This window comes from Fringilla coelebs, assembly GCF_963513975.1.
Source record: "Fringilla coelebs genome assembly, chromosome: 7".
In the NCBI taxonomy this organism is placed as follows: domain Eukaryota; kingdom Metazoa; phylum Chordata; class Aves; order Passeriformes; family Fringillidae; genus Fringilla; species Fringilla coelebs.
Window position 1 is genome coordinate 31,979,363 of NC_140035.1, and position 13,978 is coordinate 31,993,340.

Here is a 13,978-nt window from a genome sequence, read left to right on the forward strand (position 1 = left end):
TTCCAACTGAGCATTTATTGACTGAAACCCCATTAGCTACAAATGCAAGGTTCTTCAAATGAGAAGATGAAGAACTTCCAGCAGCCCCTATGAAAGCAGAAGGAACGTGTAGCAGCACAGGGTTCCCCAGCTCACAAGTCTGAATGCTGCCCTGACAAAGGGCTCCTGAAGAACAGTCACCCTGCTTTCATGGTGGGAAATCTGGCCACAGGAAGCCCAGCCAGGAGCTGTGCCAGAGTAAGTGGAGAGGAAACAAGAATGAAAACCAAACAGGGACAGCCAGCTATTGTTCCCTGCCCACCTGAAGTCATCTGTCAGCAGCTACTGCCTAGGAAAATCAGGTTTTCTTCAGCTAGCTTACAGATGTTCAGTGGGTTTCAGTGTTATGCAAAGTGACTGAATGTTTAAATGACATCTGTACAAAGGAGTTGTGCACCACAACCATCCTTTTAAACCCAAAAGGGCACAGAGGCACTCTCTGCCTATCCATCAGGGTTCTATTAGCTGAAATTAATGAGTCACCCTGACATTGTTGGCAAAGATTTAAGTTATTTACAACTGTGGAACAGATATGTATTATCAAATGAGTATTGTTTACAATAAACCAACACCTAAGACACAAAACATAGCCATTTTCTTCCTTGATAATGATTAAATTACTTTTATTCCCATTTAAAATATACAACTTTGAAAATTATGCAACATACATTCAAATGAATTGCATTCTTAAGTGTCCTGATAGCCAGGTATTCTATTGCTGGCCAGTATAATACAATAATCCATCAACTCTGTTTATTTATGGCCACAGGAGAAAAATCTGCATAAATAAATATTTATATTTGATAGTGCAGCTTTTCCTTAAACACTTACATTTAGAAGTCAATTTCAGTAGGCCTCTTTCTCCCAAGCACTGCTTCTTGCTCCTACAGGAAAAAAGGAATTCCACAAAGATCCCAAAAAAAGGCCAACAATTCTAAGTCTGCTATTTTAGAAATAGCATTCAAGATACAAGAGTCAATTCAGCAGTGCCAGAAATAATCAGTAAAGCTAGTATTACCACCCAAAAGCAGTTTGGGAAAACTCACTAACAATGCCATACCTCCTACTGCTCTGGAAGTAGTGATTTAAGAGCTTTAGAAAAATCAATACAAAGGGTATCATCAGTACAGGAGTGTGGCAGACACCACAGGGAGTATGGCAAGGAGGAGCAGCCCCCTGGAAAAGCACCACTGCTGAGAAATCTTTGTGGCAGACACTCAGTCCCCTGGAAAAGGACACACTGACTTGCATGAAGTGCAGTCTGCAGGGTACAGCACCTGAGGCAACTTACCCCTGTACAACTTCCTCTTATTTAGAGGACACCAAAGGGATGACAGGCATGTTTTGGACTGTAACATCCCTGCTCTGCAGAGCCTGAGGTCTTCACTAATCTACAAAAGACAGTGGGGAGAGAATGAGGCTGGAATAGCAGTCAGTGATGTACAGCAGGCATTACATCAGTTAATGGGTGGGCAGGGAATAAGAACAGCAAGGGAGAAAAGCTGGTTGCTGAATTTTACACTGCATCAAGAGTAGACAAAAAAACTGCAATGGCAGGTAGCCCAAATGTAACTGAAGCCAACATCATCACTTCTGTATCAAGACTGCAGAGAAAAACATCTACCACTATTAGAAAATCCAGCTCTTAACAGTTTGGTATGATATCCTTACTTAGCAGAGAAAAATCAACACAGGTATTTTAAAGTTGATGATTTTTATTTACAGATTTATTGGCAAAAGGTGGTGGGAAAGTTTAAAACATTTTTAAACAGAGGGCACCGTACTGGTATTGTATGAAATATCAGTTCACAATCTTCAGTATCCAGCTGATCAAATAAAGCTAATCACCACTTAAAGAAGCATAATCTGCATCAGCTCCATTAGTGTACCCTGCCTAGAAACCACTTCAGGCAGTTTCTAAATCAACACAATCACTAATAAAAATGTGGGTTTTTTTGTGAAGAATGTATACTTGGATTTTTGTACTGTACCTGATGTCAAATTGCCCACTTGCATACTGGCAAAGCAGTTACACTTCCTACTCTTAGCTGGAAGTTTAAATCTCACTGTCTGCAAATTCAGCTGTCGGGTAATTCTGCACTACTCTGAACGTTTTACTGTGAGCATAGCCAAGACTGGAGTAGATGAGATTGAAGGAAAACATTCCTGGTATATCACGTGCCCATCATATTCAGCTGCATAACCATAAACATCTTGTTTCAGAATTCTATTCAAAAAGGAGAAAAAATGTAGTCAGTTTTCACATAGGTTTAATTCCTCACTGGAGCTTTTTAGTTCATTCTTCTAAATCTAGAGTGTTTAGTTCTTCTTCTAGTTCATCCAAGTCCTCTCCAGTAAAGAGATTTTCATCAACTGGAACTGCATCAATGACTCCATTTTCCAGTTCCCCATCTCCATCATTATCTTCATCTAAATCATTTTGCTCGCTGCTGTTTATATCACCACCAGAAGCTTCATTTAATTTATTATCTGAAAATAAACATAATTCTTAGGCATTTCAGTGTCACAAGTTTCTTATTCACCAACTGAATTCACAATCCTACTAAACATGCTTTTAAATTTTGAAACTATGAAGAAGCTACTTTATTTGAAATTCACACAGATGTATATTGGCCAAATTGAATGTACCTGGTTAACATGCAAGGCTGGATAATCAACTATGAAAACAGGCTGGAAAAAATAACAACTTACCGTCTTTTTCTACTGAAGCGTATGTGCTGAATCGCTCTGGACTAGCCACTGTAATACCAGTCTCCTCTACTGCCTTGGGGACATACAGGTTCAAATCTACATCATTTATGCACACAGGGTCTTCTGTCTGGAAAATAAACCAAGATGCTCTGCATTAATTACTTTTCCTCAAAAATCCTCACTTCTGCAAGATTTCTACAACGTTTGTCACCTTCAACAGGAACCTTCTGATGAAATATACTCTGTGGCAGTATCGAAAACCAAACCTATTAATTTCATTGTAAGGGTTTTCAAACTTGAATGAAACTAAATTATCCCTTGATTTAATCCTGTTTCCTTTACCTCATCATCATCTCCTGCTCCTTGAACATAACGGGTGTCATCTGCTTCTTCATCGTCTGCATCAACCAACTCTGGCCGGAACTCAAACACTTCACGTCCACTGATCTATTCACAGAAAAAAAACCTTCAGTTATCACTTCATGCAATTTATGCTGCTTACAAAAAACCACACACAAACCACAAAAAAAGGAAACAAAAATGACACACAATAATAATAAGCAAAACTATTTCAGGCCAGCTACCTCTTCACAAAACTTTATTTACTCACTCTTCTTAAACTAAGAATTGGATTGTAAAACTTACCACCAATGCTTTGCCAGCTTTAAAATCTGCTTTCCTCCTCTCCATATCTTGCTCAGCCTTATCAATTTTTTCTTGTCTTTTTCTTCTCTTCCATGCAATAAAACACTCTAGAGTAATTTTGGTAACATTTGGTCCTAAGGCAGCACGCTGTCCAGAGAAGAGACTGATTAATGCTAGAAATTCTTTCCAAAGGCTCTAACAAATTGGATATTTAACTACTCTTTTCTAGAAACTAATTGAAAACATTTCTTTCCAAGTCCCTCTTGAGACTCTTACACTGTTAAACATGCACCACCTTCTTAACATTTGACTCAATATGGGATTTTCCAGTTAGGGAGATGAGCAGGAATGAAAATAAATAAGAAAAGTGGAGGGGAAATAAAGGAAAGGCAAGAGCTCAGCTGTGCTCAAGTGACACTGCCAAGAAATGGTGACAGAAAGGAGCAGAGCAGCAACACCTTCAGAAGGCCTTGTGCTCTTGGTGTTAGTGCCTCATTAGAGAGTTGAGGGAGAACTAAGGAGACACTGAGCTGGGGATGAGAAAAGCAGTTGTAATGGATAAATGGGAAATAGCAGTTAAGAAATAGAAGCCTCCAAAAAAAGGGTAAGCAACAGCTGCACTGAGCATGCAGCTATAGTTAATTCTATTCACTAAGTAATAGTTTCTAAACAAAACCATGAATCAATGCTATGCATCCTTTGCCCCAGCTCATACAGCTCTAAAAACATCTAACAGATTTTTATTATAAATCAGCAAATTTTTCACTTGTCCCTTCAGAGGAATGAAAACAACTACCACAAAAGATGTCTAACAACTTCACCTCTTTTTCTATTAGATCTTCTAATGAAATTTCATCTTGCTTTTCTTCCTTCTTTTTGTCTTTTTTTAATACAAAGCCTGGAGGGAGGGCATGGCGATACATACAGTTGTCTCCTCCACCTGGACAGACCCAAAACCATCCATATTTGTTGTTTTCAATAGCATCAAGGAAGTATTTGCAGACCTGTACAGAAACAGTGGTTAGCACTCTGACCTCTTTCCATCCCCAGCATTTTACACTCCATGTCAGAAAGTCAGTCCAACTCAGCTGTGCCCAGAACAGAAGGAACACGTGAAATGCATTGCTACTAAAAACAGTAGACAAAGTAGTGCAACTGAGTATCTAAAACTCATGTGCTCAACAGCCTCCCTCAATATGATCCCAATCAAAAAAAGACAAGATGACACGAGATTGGCAACTCTGCACTTCTGTAGAACCAGCAGCACATCTCTTTCTGCTCACCAACATTGGTGCAGTTTTCAACAACACAAACTGCATTTGCCTCACATGTTGTTAAACCTTCCAGCTCTGGATCCTGAGGTAAAGATGCCATCTGAGGACCTTTAACAAGCAATTCATAGTTTATATTTAGCCACAGTAATGTTTAACTTTTGCAAATTTAGGCTGTACCAACAGGCTATTTAATTACTTGGTATTAAAAATGAGGTGAAATAGTCCCAAAGAATGAAAAACGGATTAACCTATTATGCCATTTAGTGCAGAACTAAAAAATATTGTTTAACTTAGAGCCCAGGAATTACTAATTAGTCTCAATTCATAAATTAGGTGAAAATGTAAAAGTTTATAATGCTTGTATGTCACCCAGTACATAGATAAGCCAATATCACAGTCACTGCAATAACAGACTTCACTAATCACAATACTTAGATTTTCTAAGCAATTAGGATGTATTAGATAGGCTGCTGAAACCTTGAGCATTTCTATAAAGCACTTCACCTACTATCCATTTGTAATGTACATGAGAAAACTTTTTATGGACTGAAAAGAGCTGTTGGGTTGTGGTTTTCTTTGTGGTTTTGGTTTTTTAATTTTTAAAGATATTACAAGAAATACTATCAGGCCAGCCGTCTACTCAGAACATTATTATAATTATAATATCCCATTCTAAATTTTTACATCATGATAATACACATCTAATGCCAGACTGCACTGCACTTAATTCCTTGTAGTACAGCTCAATTAAAAAAAAAAAAAAAAGTAAAAAAAAAGAGGACATACTATTTGGGTTTTGGGTTTTTTCTTTTCTGCCTCACCATGCTTCTTGTTTACCACTTCTTCCAGCTTCTTCTCATCCCAATTGTCCATTGTATCTAGAAAAAGACAACAGATGGTTTCACAGAAAAATCCAAATACTGAACACTGCCAGCAAGCTGCTTTTCTGCCCAGTAACAGTTTTAATATGCAATTCTTACATTTTAGGTAGCTTATACTAGGGAAAATAAATTTAGGTTCTTAAAATACTGTTTTCAAACTTTCTTATGCCACTCAAAAGACAATCACCTCAAAAAGCCCTAGAAATTTTCATTTTGAAATGCATATAGTGTGTTTCAGTTGAACACCCAATAATGAGCCATTCCATCTGTGCAGTACTGAGTGTATACAAGGGAAAAGAAGAAAAACTGAAGACAACTGAAAGACAACTGAACCAAAGAGAAGGTTGGAGAGTAATGTCCAGAAATACAGCTAATCTAACTGGAGGCTTGAAAGAGATAATACAAAATTACCTGTGTTAAAAGTTAAAAGAAGCTTCCACCAAAAAAAGCAAATCACCAATGACAACATTAGCAGTGAGTCTGCGGGATCCCATCAGATACATTTAGGATGACAGAGACTAAAATTCAAATAAAGACTGCTAGTCTTTATTTGAAGTAAAATCCAGAGTACTTAGCTAACAAGTCATCTGGGGAGAGAAAGTCACAGAAAAAATTCCCAAGTACCCCTAAATGTAGAAGTGGGCACATTTGGCCAAACACTAGTAGCAGTTCCGGAACACAACTCTGATTGCTCTTTGCACTTCCCCCTTTCCCTTCTACAGAGCTCAAGAGGGAAACAGCAACTGCAAAAAGGTCAAATACTGCTCAACTTGCAACTCGTATGACAGAACACATGACACTGCCATAGTCGCTGTTGTCCAGGATCATAACGACGATACAGAAGACATTTAATCTTAAAATTCCAGTTTCAGAACCAGAATGGCTTAGCAGTAACTTTCTATAACTATTATACCTTTTTCAAGGTCTTCATCTCTTGCATCAATGTAGACACTTCGTTTTTCACACTTCCTTTCCAAGGACAAATCATGAGAAAACTTGCACTTGTCTCCTTTAGTGCACTGGCCTTGCTTGAAGAAAGCACAAACTACGGATTTTGGGTCAGCACCTGAGTGAACAAAGTTTTTATATTTCAATACTGTTTTTAAGCAAAAGTTATATATTAGAAATTCTGAGAATATCAAGGATAAGTAGAGAATGAAAATATATACTTTATTTATATGAAAATCACACTGCTTTTGTCAAAAATTATTGCACATACACTCCAGAAGATAGGTCAGTAAAAACTTGGTAACATCACCAAATTTGTTTGTTCAATAACCAAATTCAAGAGAGACCAAAACCAAATGCTACTGCTAATCCTGAGGTCAGATACAAGTAACTGGAAAGCATTTACTGCTCTGATTTGAGTACAAGTCTTCTTTTAAGACAACAGTTATGATCTTATGTTCTTTCTTTGATGTTCACACTTCCCTGGGGAGACAGGCTATTTTAAACAAATACCATCACACACACACAAAAATCATGCCACACATCCAGAAGTAGCTAATTGATGAATCAGAACACAGCCAAATATCTTCAGCTGTGCTGACCAACATCAATGTAGCTTTTGGTATTCTGATGATCTATTGACCCCAGAGGATTTCTCGAAACAATGTCAAGTCATGACTGACAAAATACTTGGCACACTAGGTGGAGAAGGAAACAGTCACATCTATTACATTAAAATAACAACTGGTGTTTTTGAATAAAGATATATCAACTAGTCATACCTTTGCTAATTTTCTGTGCAGCCACCACAGGCTTGAAGAGCTCATTTAATTCTTGTAGCTCCTTTTTCTTATCTTCTTTCTTTAATTTCTTCTCACTTTCTGATTGAGCAACCTATAAACAGAAAAGCAGGATGCCAGGACCCACTCCACACAAACTGCAAAATAGTTAATCATTCAAAATCAGTTTACAAGGGCAGGAATGGAACAACCTGTGATGCCTGCAAGGCTCAGAATTGCTGCTCTTGGGTGTGCAGCTGGTGCATTTTACTGGCACTGACCTGTCCCACATGAAGGACAGCAAAGATTTTAGCAAAGTAAATCAGCCACAGAGGAGAGGTGCTGGCAGATACCTTCAGTGTCACAGTGACCCCTACTGCACCTTCACAGGTAGGAAAGCCAATGAGAGGCATTGAAAATTCTCTTTTTGCAGTGCAACTACTAGATCTGCACAAAAAAGCTTCTCTTGAGTTGCTTTCCCCTTTTTTCTGATCTATACAACAGGTAGAAATTCCAGGAAATCTGTCCATAGAATTTGGAAGTGCTTTTAGAACATTATTTCAACTTGGATCGACTCAACATTGTTTCATTGCTAAACTGAGAACCAAACACAGGAAAACAAGATCATCCAGGGAAGGAAAAGCGCATGTATAACAAAAAAAAAACCTGACTCTGCCTCATCCTTCTTTGGATAACCTAGAGCAGGTGTGTGTCTATACCAAAGTGGGATGAAAACACATGAAAGGACATGGGAGAAACAATCTTAGATTAGATATGAAAGGAGGACTTAACAAGATGGGGCTCCATCTCTTTTTCAAGGTAACAAGTGACAAGATAAGAGGCAATAGTCTCAGACAAAGTTTGGATGAGATTTTAGGAAGCATTTCATCACTGAAAGGGTAGGTCAAGTACTGGTGGACTCACCATCCCTAGAAGTGCTCAGAGTGTGTGGATGTGGCACTTGGGAACATGGTTTAGTGCTGGGTTAATGGCTGGATTCAAGGACCTTAGAGGTCATCTCTACCCTTAAGGATTCTGTGCTTATTTCACTCTGGTCCTTATGGGAAGCCAGTGAGACTAACACCGCAAACAAGGATCTGGGTACTATTTTCTAAAATACAGTGTAATATTAAAAAAGGAGCCTTGTTCCTATGGTGAATTTGACAAAAATACACCAAATTGTTTTAGAAAGGAATTAGCAGCTTGGCTAGTTTTCCTACTAAAAGTTTACAACAGCTATTTTAAATAACACGCAGACTCACATATGTGAACTACAGAAAGTTGTACTTTAGGAATGCTTTTGTTTATCTTCAGAGCTCTAAATGTTCCAAGATGAAGCTTGTCTTAAAAAAAACCCCAACAAACCAACAAAAAAAAACCCCACTCAAAATATAAGAAACAAAAAACCCAAAGAAACGACAACAAATCAAAAAAGGAACAAAAATAAAAGCCCAAAACCCCAAAAAGACCTATTACCAAATCTAAGCTAAAGCTCTAACAGCATTTCAATTTTAAACTCATGACACGAGGAAAATTGCTTTAAAGAGTTCTTTCTCAGGGACAATCCTAACTGAAAGCTATTCTAATAAGGTAAGAGAGGTAAAATCAGGTTTAAAGATTTGGTCCTGACATCCAACATCCAAACAGCATTTGAGAAATAACATTATTTTAGGCTGGCTATTTTACATATTGGTATTTGTACACACGACAGATCAAGGGATTTCATACACAAGTTTCAGAACTGTTTGAATAACACCAATGTTTTTGAAGTGACATCAAGGAATATTTATCAATTAAAAAAAAAATTAGATTTAATGACCCAAATACCAACTTTACTTTTCAAGTTGGTCTTTCCATGCTTGCTCATCCTTGTTATGCAAGAAATGTATCATTACATCATGAACTGAGCTAATGCAAATATTATTATTTTATAGGCTTATTCATAGGACAGAAAGCTGTGTAAATATGTAACAGCTAGCTTGCACTAGGAATAAGAGACCTGGATCATTTCCATTAAATCCATGCGTTCTGAGTATAATGTAAACATTGTATCTCATTTAATTTCATCATACAGAAGAGCCAATTTGCACGCACAGCTCAAAATTTCAGGTTTTTTGATCCGAGTTCACCAAATAGATGGAGACTTGATGGACTTGTGTCCACTTAAAATTTTAATAAATACTTCTGTAAGCAGAAGAATGAGAACATATAGGTTTATACTTCTATCTTCTTTCAATTCCAGTTTTAGTAACAACTCTTAATTTTAACTGCTCACTATTCCTCAAATAAGGTGGGAATTAAAGGAAAAAAAGAGAAAGAAAGTGCAACTGTACTTTGCTGACAGTCAGTATCTACAATTTCATTTCAGGTATACCTTAAACTGAATTATGCTACCATCAGAATTGTGGAGACAAATGCTCACCCTGACCAGCTGACTTTGGATGGGATGCAGTTCTTTTTTCACAACAAAAGCCAACCAAACAACAACAAAAAAAACCAACAAACCCCCATACTCTGTACTACCTTCACACAGGCATATAAATTACAGCTAGACAAGATCTGCACAACAACTATTGGCAAGATCTGTGCCAGTCATAGGAGGGAAGGAACAGCTCAACTTCTCCCTCAGTTCCTGACCATCTGTGTACAGAATGAAAGATGATTTGACTGTGCAGTGGGAAAACATTCCACAATAAACACTTACCTGACGTGGATTCTGCTGACCAAACTTAACCTGGTGAGTCACAGCCTTGATAAACTTCTGCTGCTTTGCGCCTTTTTTATTCTTTAGGCCAAATGTTTTGTCCTAAATCAAGAGATAAACACAGCCATATTAATAAAAAAAAACACCAAACAAATCACCAAAACAACCCCACCCTTGCCACTCCTCTCAGGCTTTCAGCAAAACACAGATTGTTTCCTCAAGCAACACAAGCAATGCAAGAAGCAGTAAGCACAAAATTCAGACTCCTCATATCATCTTCGGAAGTGCCTTTTCAGCAGACCCTCCTGAACATGGCCCTTGTGTGAGCTCTTATTTTTATCAGCAGAGCTCCTCGTGCCTGGTATCAGTGTGAGAGTGGACACAGTGCTCTCAGGCCTCTCAAGGCAGCAGGACAAGATGGTTTTGGAGACTACCCAAGAACAGCTGAAGAAAACAGGACAACTGATTAGCCATAATTACTGCTGGTTTCTCTTCTATCTACCTGAAATCACTCATTACTTCTATCCTCTATCTTGAACTATTCAGACAGGCATCTATATAACACACATCACTTCTCTATTACCACATGTGACATGCTACTTTTTATTTTCAAGTATTGGAAGCTTTTTCTTTTTCAACTGTACTAATTTGAAGTTAAGTCTTTATCCTACATCAGATCTGGACAGGTGTTTCTACTTCCTAAAATCCACTGCTTGAAGTTTCTGTTTACTGCCTAAATCAATTCTTCCTCTGTATCTTCAGCTTTACTGTTAAGGGGAAGTTTCTATACCAAACCTCTGGAAAAAAAAAATCACAAAAAAAACCCCAAACCAGCTTACTTTCACATGAGTAGCTGAGGCAGAGATTATTTTTTTGTAACTGTAAATTATTTTTTTGTAACCTGCCTTAAAAACTTATCCACGCGTTTAATTTGATACCAACATTTTCCTCCTTGAAGGAAAAAGTAACAGATGTTCATCCAGTGAAAATAGCCCAGTGCAAATATGGTTTTGGAAGTCTAACAATCCAAAAGCATATTACAAATTAATTACAAAATAAACAGGTCCAAATTTCCAGTCATGCTGGTTTCACTTACAACATGCTCCCTATGTTACTTGGTGCTAACTGGAGAAGTCTAAACAATTAGTTGGGAAAGAAAATTAATCATTTATACACTTGATTTCCACTGTAAGTACAGCATGGAAAATATAATCCCTACTTGAGTTATATAAGAATCTACTGCTAACAATCAATGGCAGCTTTTTCCCTCTCAGCTATATTTCTTTGTAATAAAAAGCAGAATTTTTCTAGGGCAGCTGCATTCAGCAAGAACCTCAGGAACTCCAATGTCAGGAGAACATAAGACCAACTGCTCTAACATGACCTTTCCAAAAACCACAAAAACAACAACTCACAAGCTCAGATTTAAAGGAACACACTCATTACACGGGTATTTCACCTGAGCAGCATCCTTCATGCCAATCATTCAGGCAAATATTTCAATTTCTGTAACTACTCTGGTTGCATTTGCAGCATAAATTCACACACACGGCATAGACAAACACACACACCCCTCCAGCAGTTTTTTGGATTTTTTTTTCAACCTGGCCACACGGGTCAAATTTTAACAGAATCCACCGCAAATCTGAGTGAGGAACCAAGGAATCACTAAGGTGTGAAGCGATCTTTAGAGAGATCTGGTCCTACCCCCAAAAGCACAAACCTACACCCCAGCCAGCCGGACTCCGGGCACACACAGCACACGGGAAAGGGCGAGGAAAAGAGACAGCACAGCAGGGTTGTCACATCGCGTTCAGGCCCAACACAGCTCGGGCCCGGCACTGTCCCGGCCAGAGCTGGGTCCAAGCAGCGCCTCCCCGGGAACAGAGAGGTTCCGGCCCCGTCATCCTTCCCTGGGCCGCCGCCGCCGGGAGGCCGCAGGGAGCGGCGGGGCCCAGCGAGAGGCCGCGGCGGGGGAGCGGCGGCCTGGGCCTCCTCACCTCGATGATCTTCTCCTTTTTCTTCTGGTCCGCCTTCTTGCTGCCCCCCGCCGGCTGCTGCTGCTTCTTGGGGGGCATGGCGGGGCGGGACGAGCCGGGGCGGCTCCCGCGGGGGCTCGGGCAGGGCCGGGAAGGGCCGGGACGGGCTCGGGCCGCGCCGCCGCCGCGGGGGAGGCGCAACGGGTCCCGCGGGGCACGATGGGAACGCGCCGCCGGCCGGCCAATCGCCTCCCGGCAGGCAGCGCGCGCCGCCTGACGTCACCGAGCAGGGGCGGTGCGAGACGCGTCACGGACGGGGTGGGGCGAGACGCGTGACGTCACGGGAGGGTGGGTGGTGCTCGGTGGCGGGGAGGGCGTGAGGATAGTGCTCTGCTTGTCAGAGGCGATGGGTTCATTGTGAGGGGAAAGGGACAGTGCTCTGCTTGTCAGAGGCGATGGGTTCATTGTGAGGGGAAAGGGACAGTGCTCTGCTGATAGACGAGTTTCCGTGTGAGGAGAAAGGGACAGTGCTCTGCTGGTCAGAGGCGATGGTTTCCGTGTGAGGAGAAAAGGACGCTGCTCTGCTGGTCAGAGGCGGGGGTTTCCGCGTGAGGGAGCGTGAGGGACAGTGCTTGTCAGAGGTGTTGGTTTCATTGTGAGGGGAAAGGGACACCGCTCTGCTTGTCAGAGGCGGCGGTTTCCGTGTGAGGGAGTGTGAGGGACAGCGCTCGAGTGCTCGTCAGAAGCGATGGTTTCCGTGTGAGGGACAGCGCTCTGCTCGTCAGAAGCGATGGTTTCCGTGTGAGGGAGTGTGAGGGGCAGTGCTCTGCTGGTCAGCGGCGATGGTTTCCGTGTGAGGGGCAGTGCTCTCTCTGCTGGTCAGCGGCGATAGTTTCCGTGTGAGGGGCAGTGCTCTGCTGGTCAGGGGCGATGGTTTCCGTGTGAGGGGCAGGGCTCTGCTGGTCAGCGGCGATGGTTTCCGTGTGAGGGAGAAAGGGCTGCGAGTGCCCTCACAGCGACTCGGTCCGAACGGCCCCGGCAGGTTCTAGGAGGGTGGGCGTGCGGGTCACGTTTGTTACAGAACCCAGCACAGTGTGAGCTTTTGAACTCAAGGGAAAATGTGCAGGCTTAATAGATTTACGAGTATTAACTTCTTCGTCCAGGGGCGTGGGCTTAAAGCTAATTTTAGTGGTCATGCGCTGCGGGAGGGTCCATGTTGAGGTAAGAATATGCAGAAGGCTGTACCTTTCTAGTGCCTCAGCCGCTGGGGAAAGGATGGGAGCCCTGCGGCCGGGAGTTTGGGATTAAAGGAATATAGGTGCTCCAGACACTCTGGGGAGACCCCAGAGGGGTATGGTGCAGTGGGTTCTCTGCCTTTTTTCCAATAAAATTGATTCTTGCAGGACTCTGCTGTCTTCTACAGGGGCACTGGCTTTTTGCAGTGTGATTCTCCACACTTTTAGGATTGTGAGAAACAGAGTTCAGGATAAAGAATTTTTGTAAAGCTTAATATAGGATAAAATAAGAGACAAAAATCCAGTGCTGGGGTGCTCCTGGCCAAAGAACACATACAGACAATGTTATCTTTATATGGTTGCATTCATATGTTTCATACATTTTTCAAACATTCTTTCAAACTTTGAGGTTTTGAGAATTCCATTGTTTGGCTTCTTCATGCTCCCATGAGATCTTGTGCATCAGATCAATACATTTTATTTCTTGTGCCTCCATCCTGCTGTTTCACATCCTCTAATAAGGATTTAGTGTGTCCTCCTTAAAATTAACATGGTATTCTCTAATTGTCCTCTGGTGTTCTGGTTTGTGTCGTAGTTACTTTATCACTTGGAGGGGTCAGTCAGTGGATGGCCTGACACCATTCTTGGTTACACAAAAGCCTTTTCACAGCTTATGTTTTGCCAAGGTCAATGGTACAATGCATTCATCACACTATTATTTCTATAAGCAACACATAGATACTCTATTCATCACACTACTGTGTCAATGAGCAATACTTAAG

General features: G+C 40.9%; 1 protein-coding gene across 1 annotated transcript; it reads right to left on the reverse strand.

Moving 5' to 3' along the window:
• Nucleotides 1-680: 680 nt before the first annotated feature.
• On the reverse strand, nucleotides 681-12,166 carry ZC3H15 (zinc finger CCCH-type containing 15). The gene is made up of 10 exons (XM_084209524.1): nucleotides 11,983-12,166; nucleotides 9,983-10,084; nucleotides 7,282-7,393; nucleotides 6,465-6,617; nucleotides 5,457-5,548; nucleotides 4,218-4,400; nucleotides 3,397-3,543; nucleotides 3,094-3,198; nucleotides 2,752-2,878; nucleotides 681-2,529 (listed from the first exon to the last, which is right to left on the reverse strand). The coding sequence occupies exons 1-10, from the start codon at nucleotides 12,058-12,060 to the stop codon at nucleotides 2,336-2,338; spliced, it is 1,293 nt and encodes a 430-aa protein (XP_084065650.1). The 5' UTR covers nucleotides 12,061-12,166; the 3' UTR covers nucleotides 681-2,335.
• Nucleotides 12,167-13,978: the final 1,812 nt, after the last annotated feature.

Coding starts and splice junctions, on each gene's coding strand:
- ZC3H15 (XM_084209524.1), bottom strand. CDS start 12,060: ATGCCCCCCAAGAAGCAGCAGCAGCCGGCGGGGGGCAGCAAGAAGGCG. Junction 7,394..9,982: donor GTCAGCAGAATCCACGTCAG/GTAAGTGTTTAT, acceptor TTCTGTTTATAG/GTTGCTCAATCAGAAAGTGA. Junction 6,618..7,281: donor TGCACAGAAAATTAGCAAAG/GTATGACTAGTT, acceptor TTGTTCACTCAG/GTGCTGACCCAAAATCCGTA.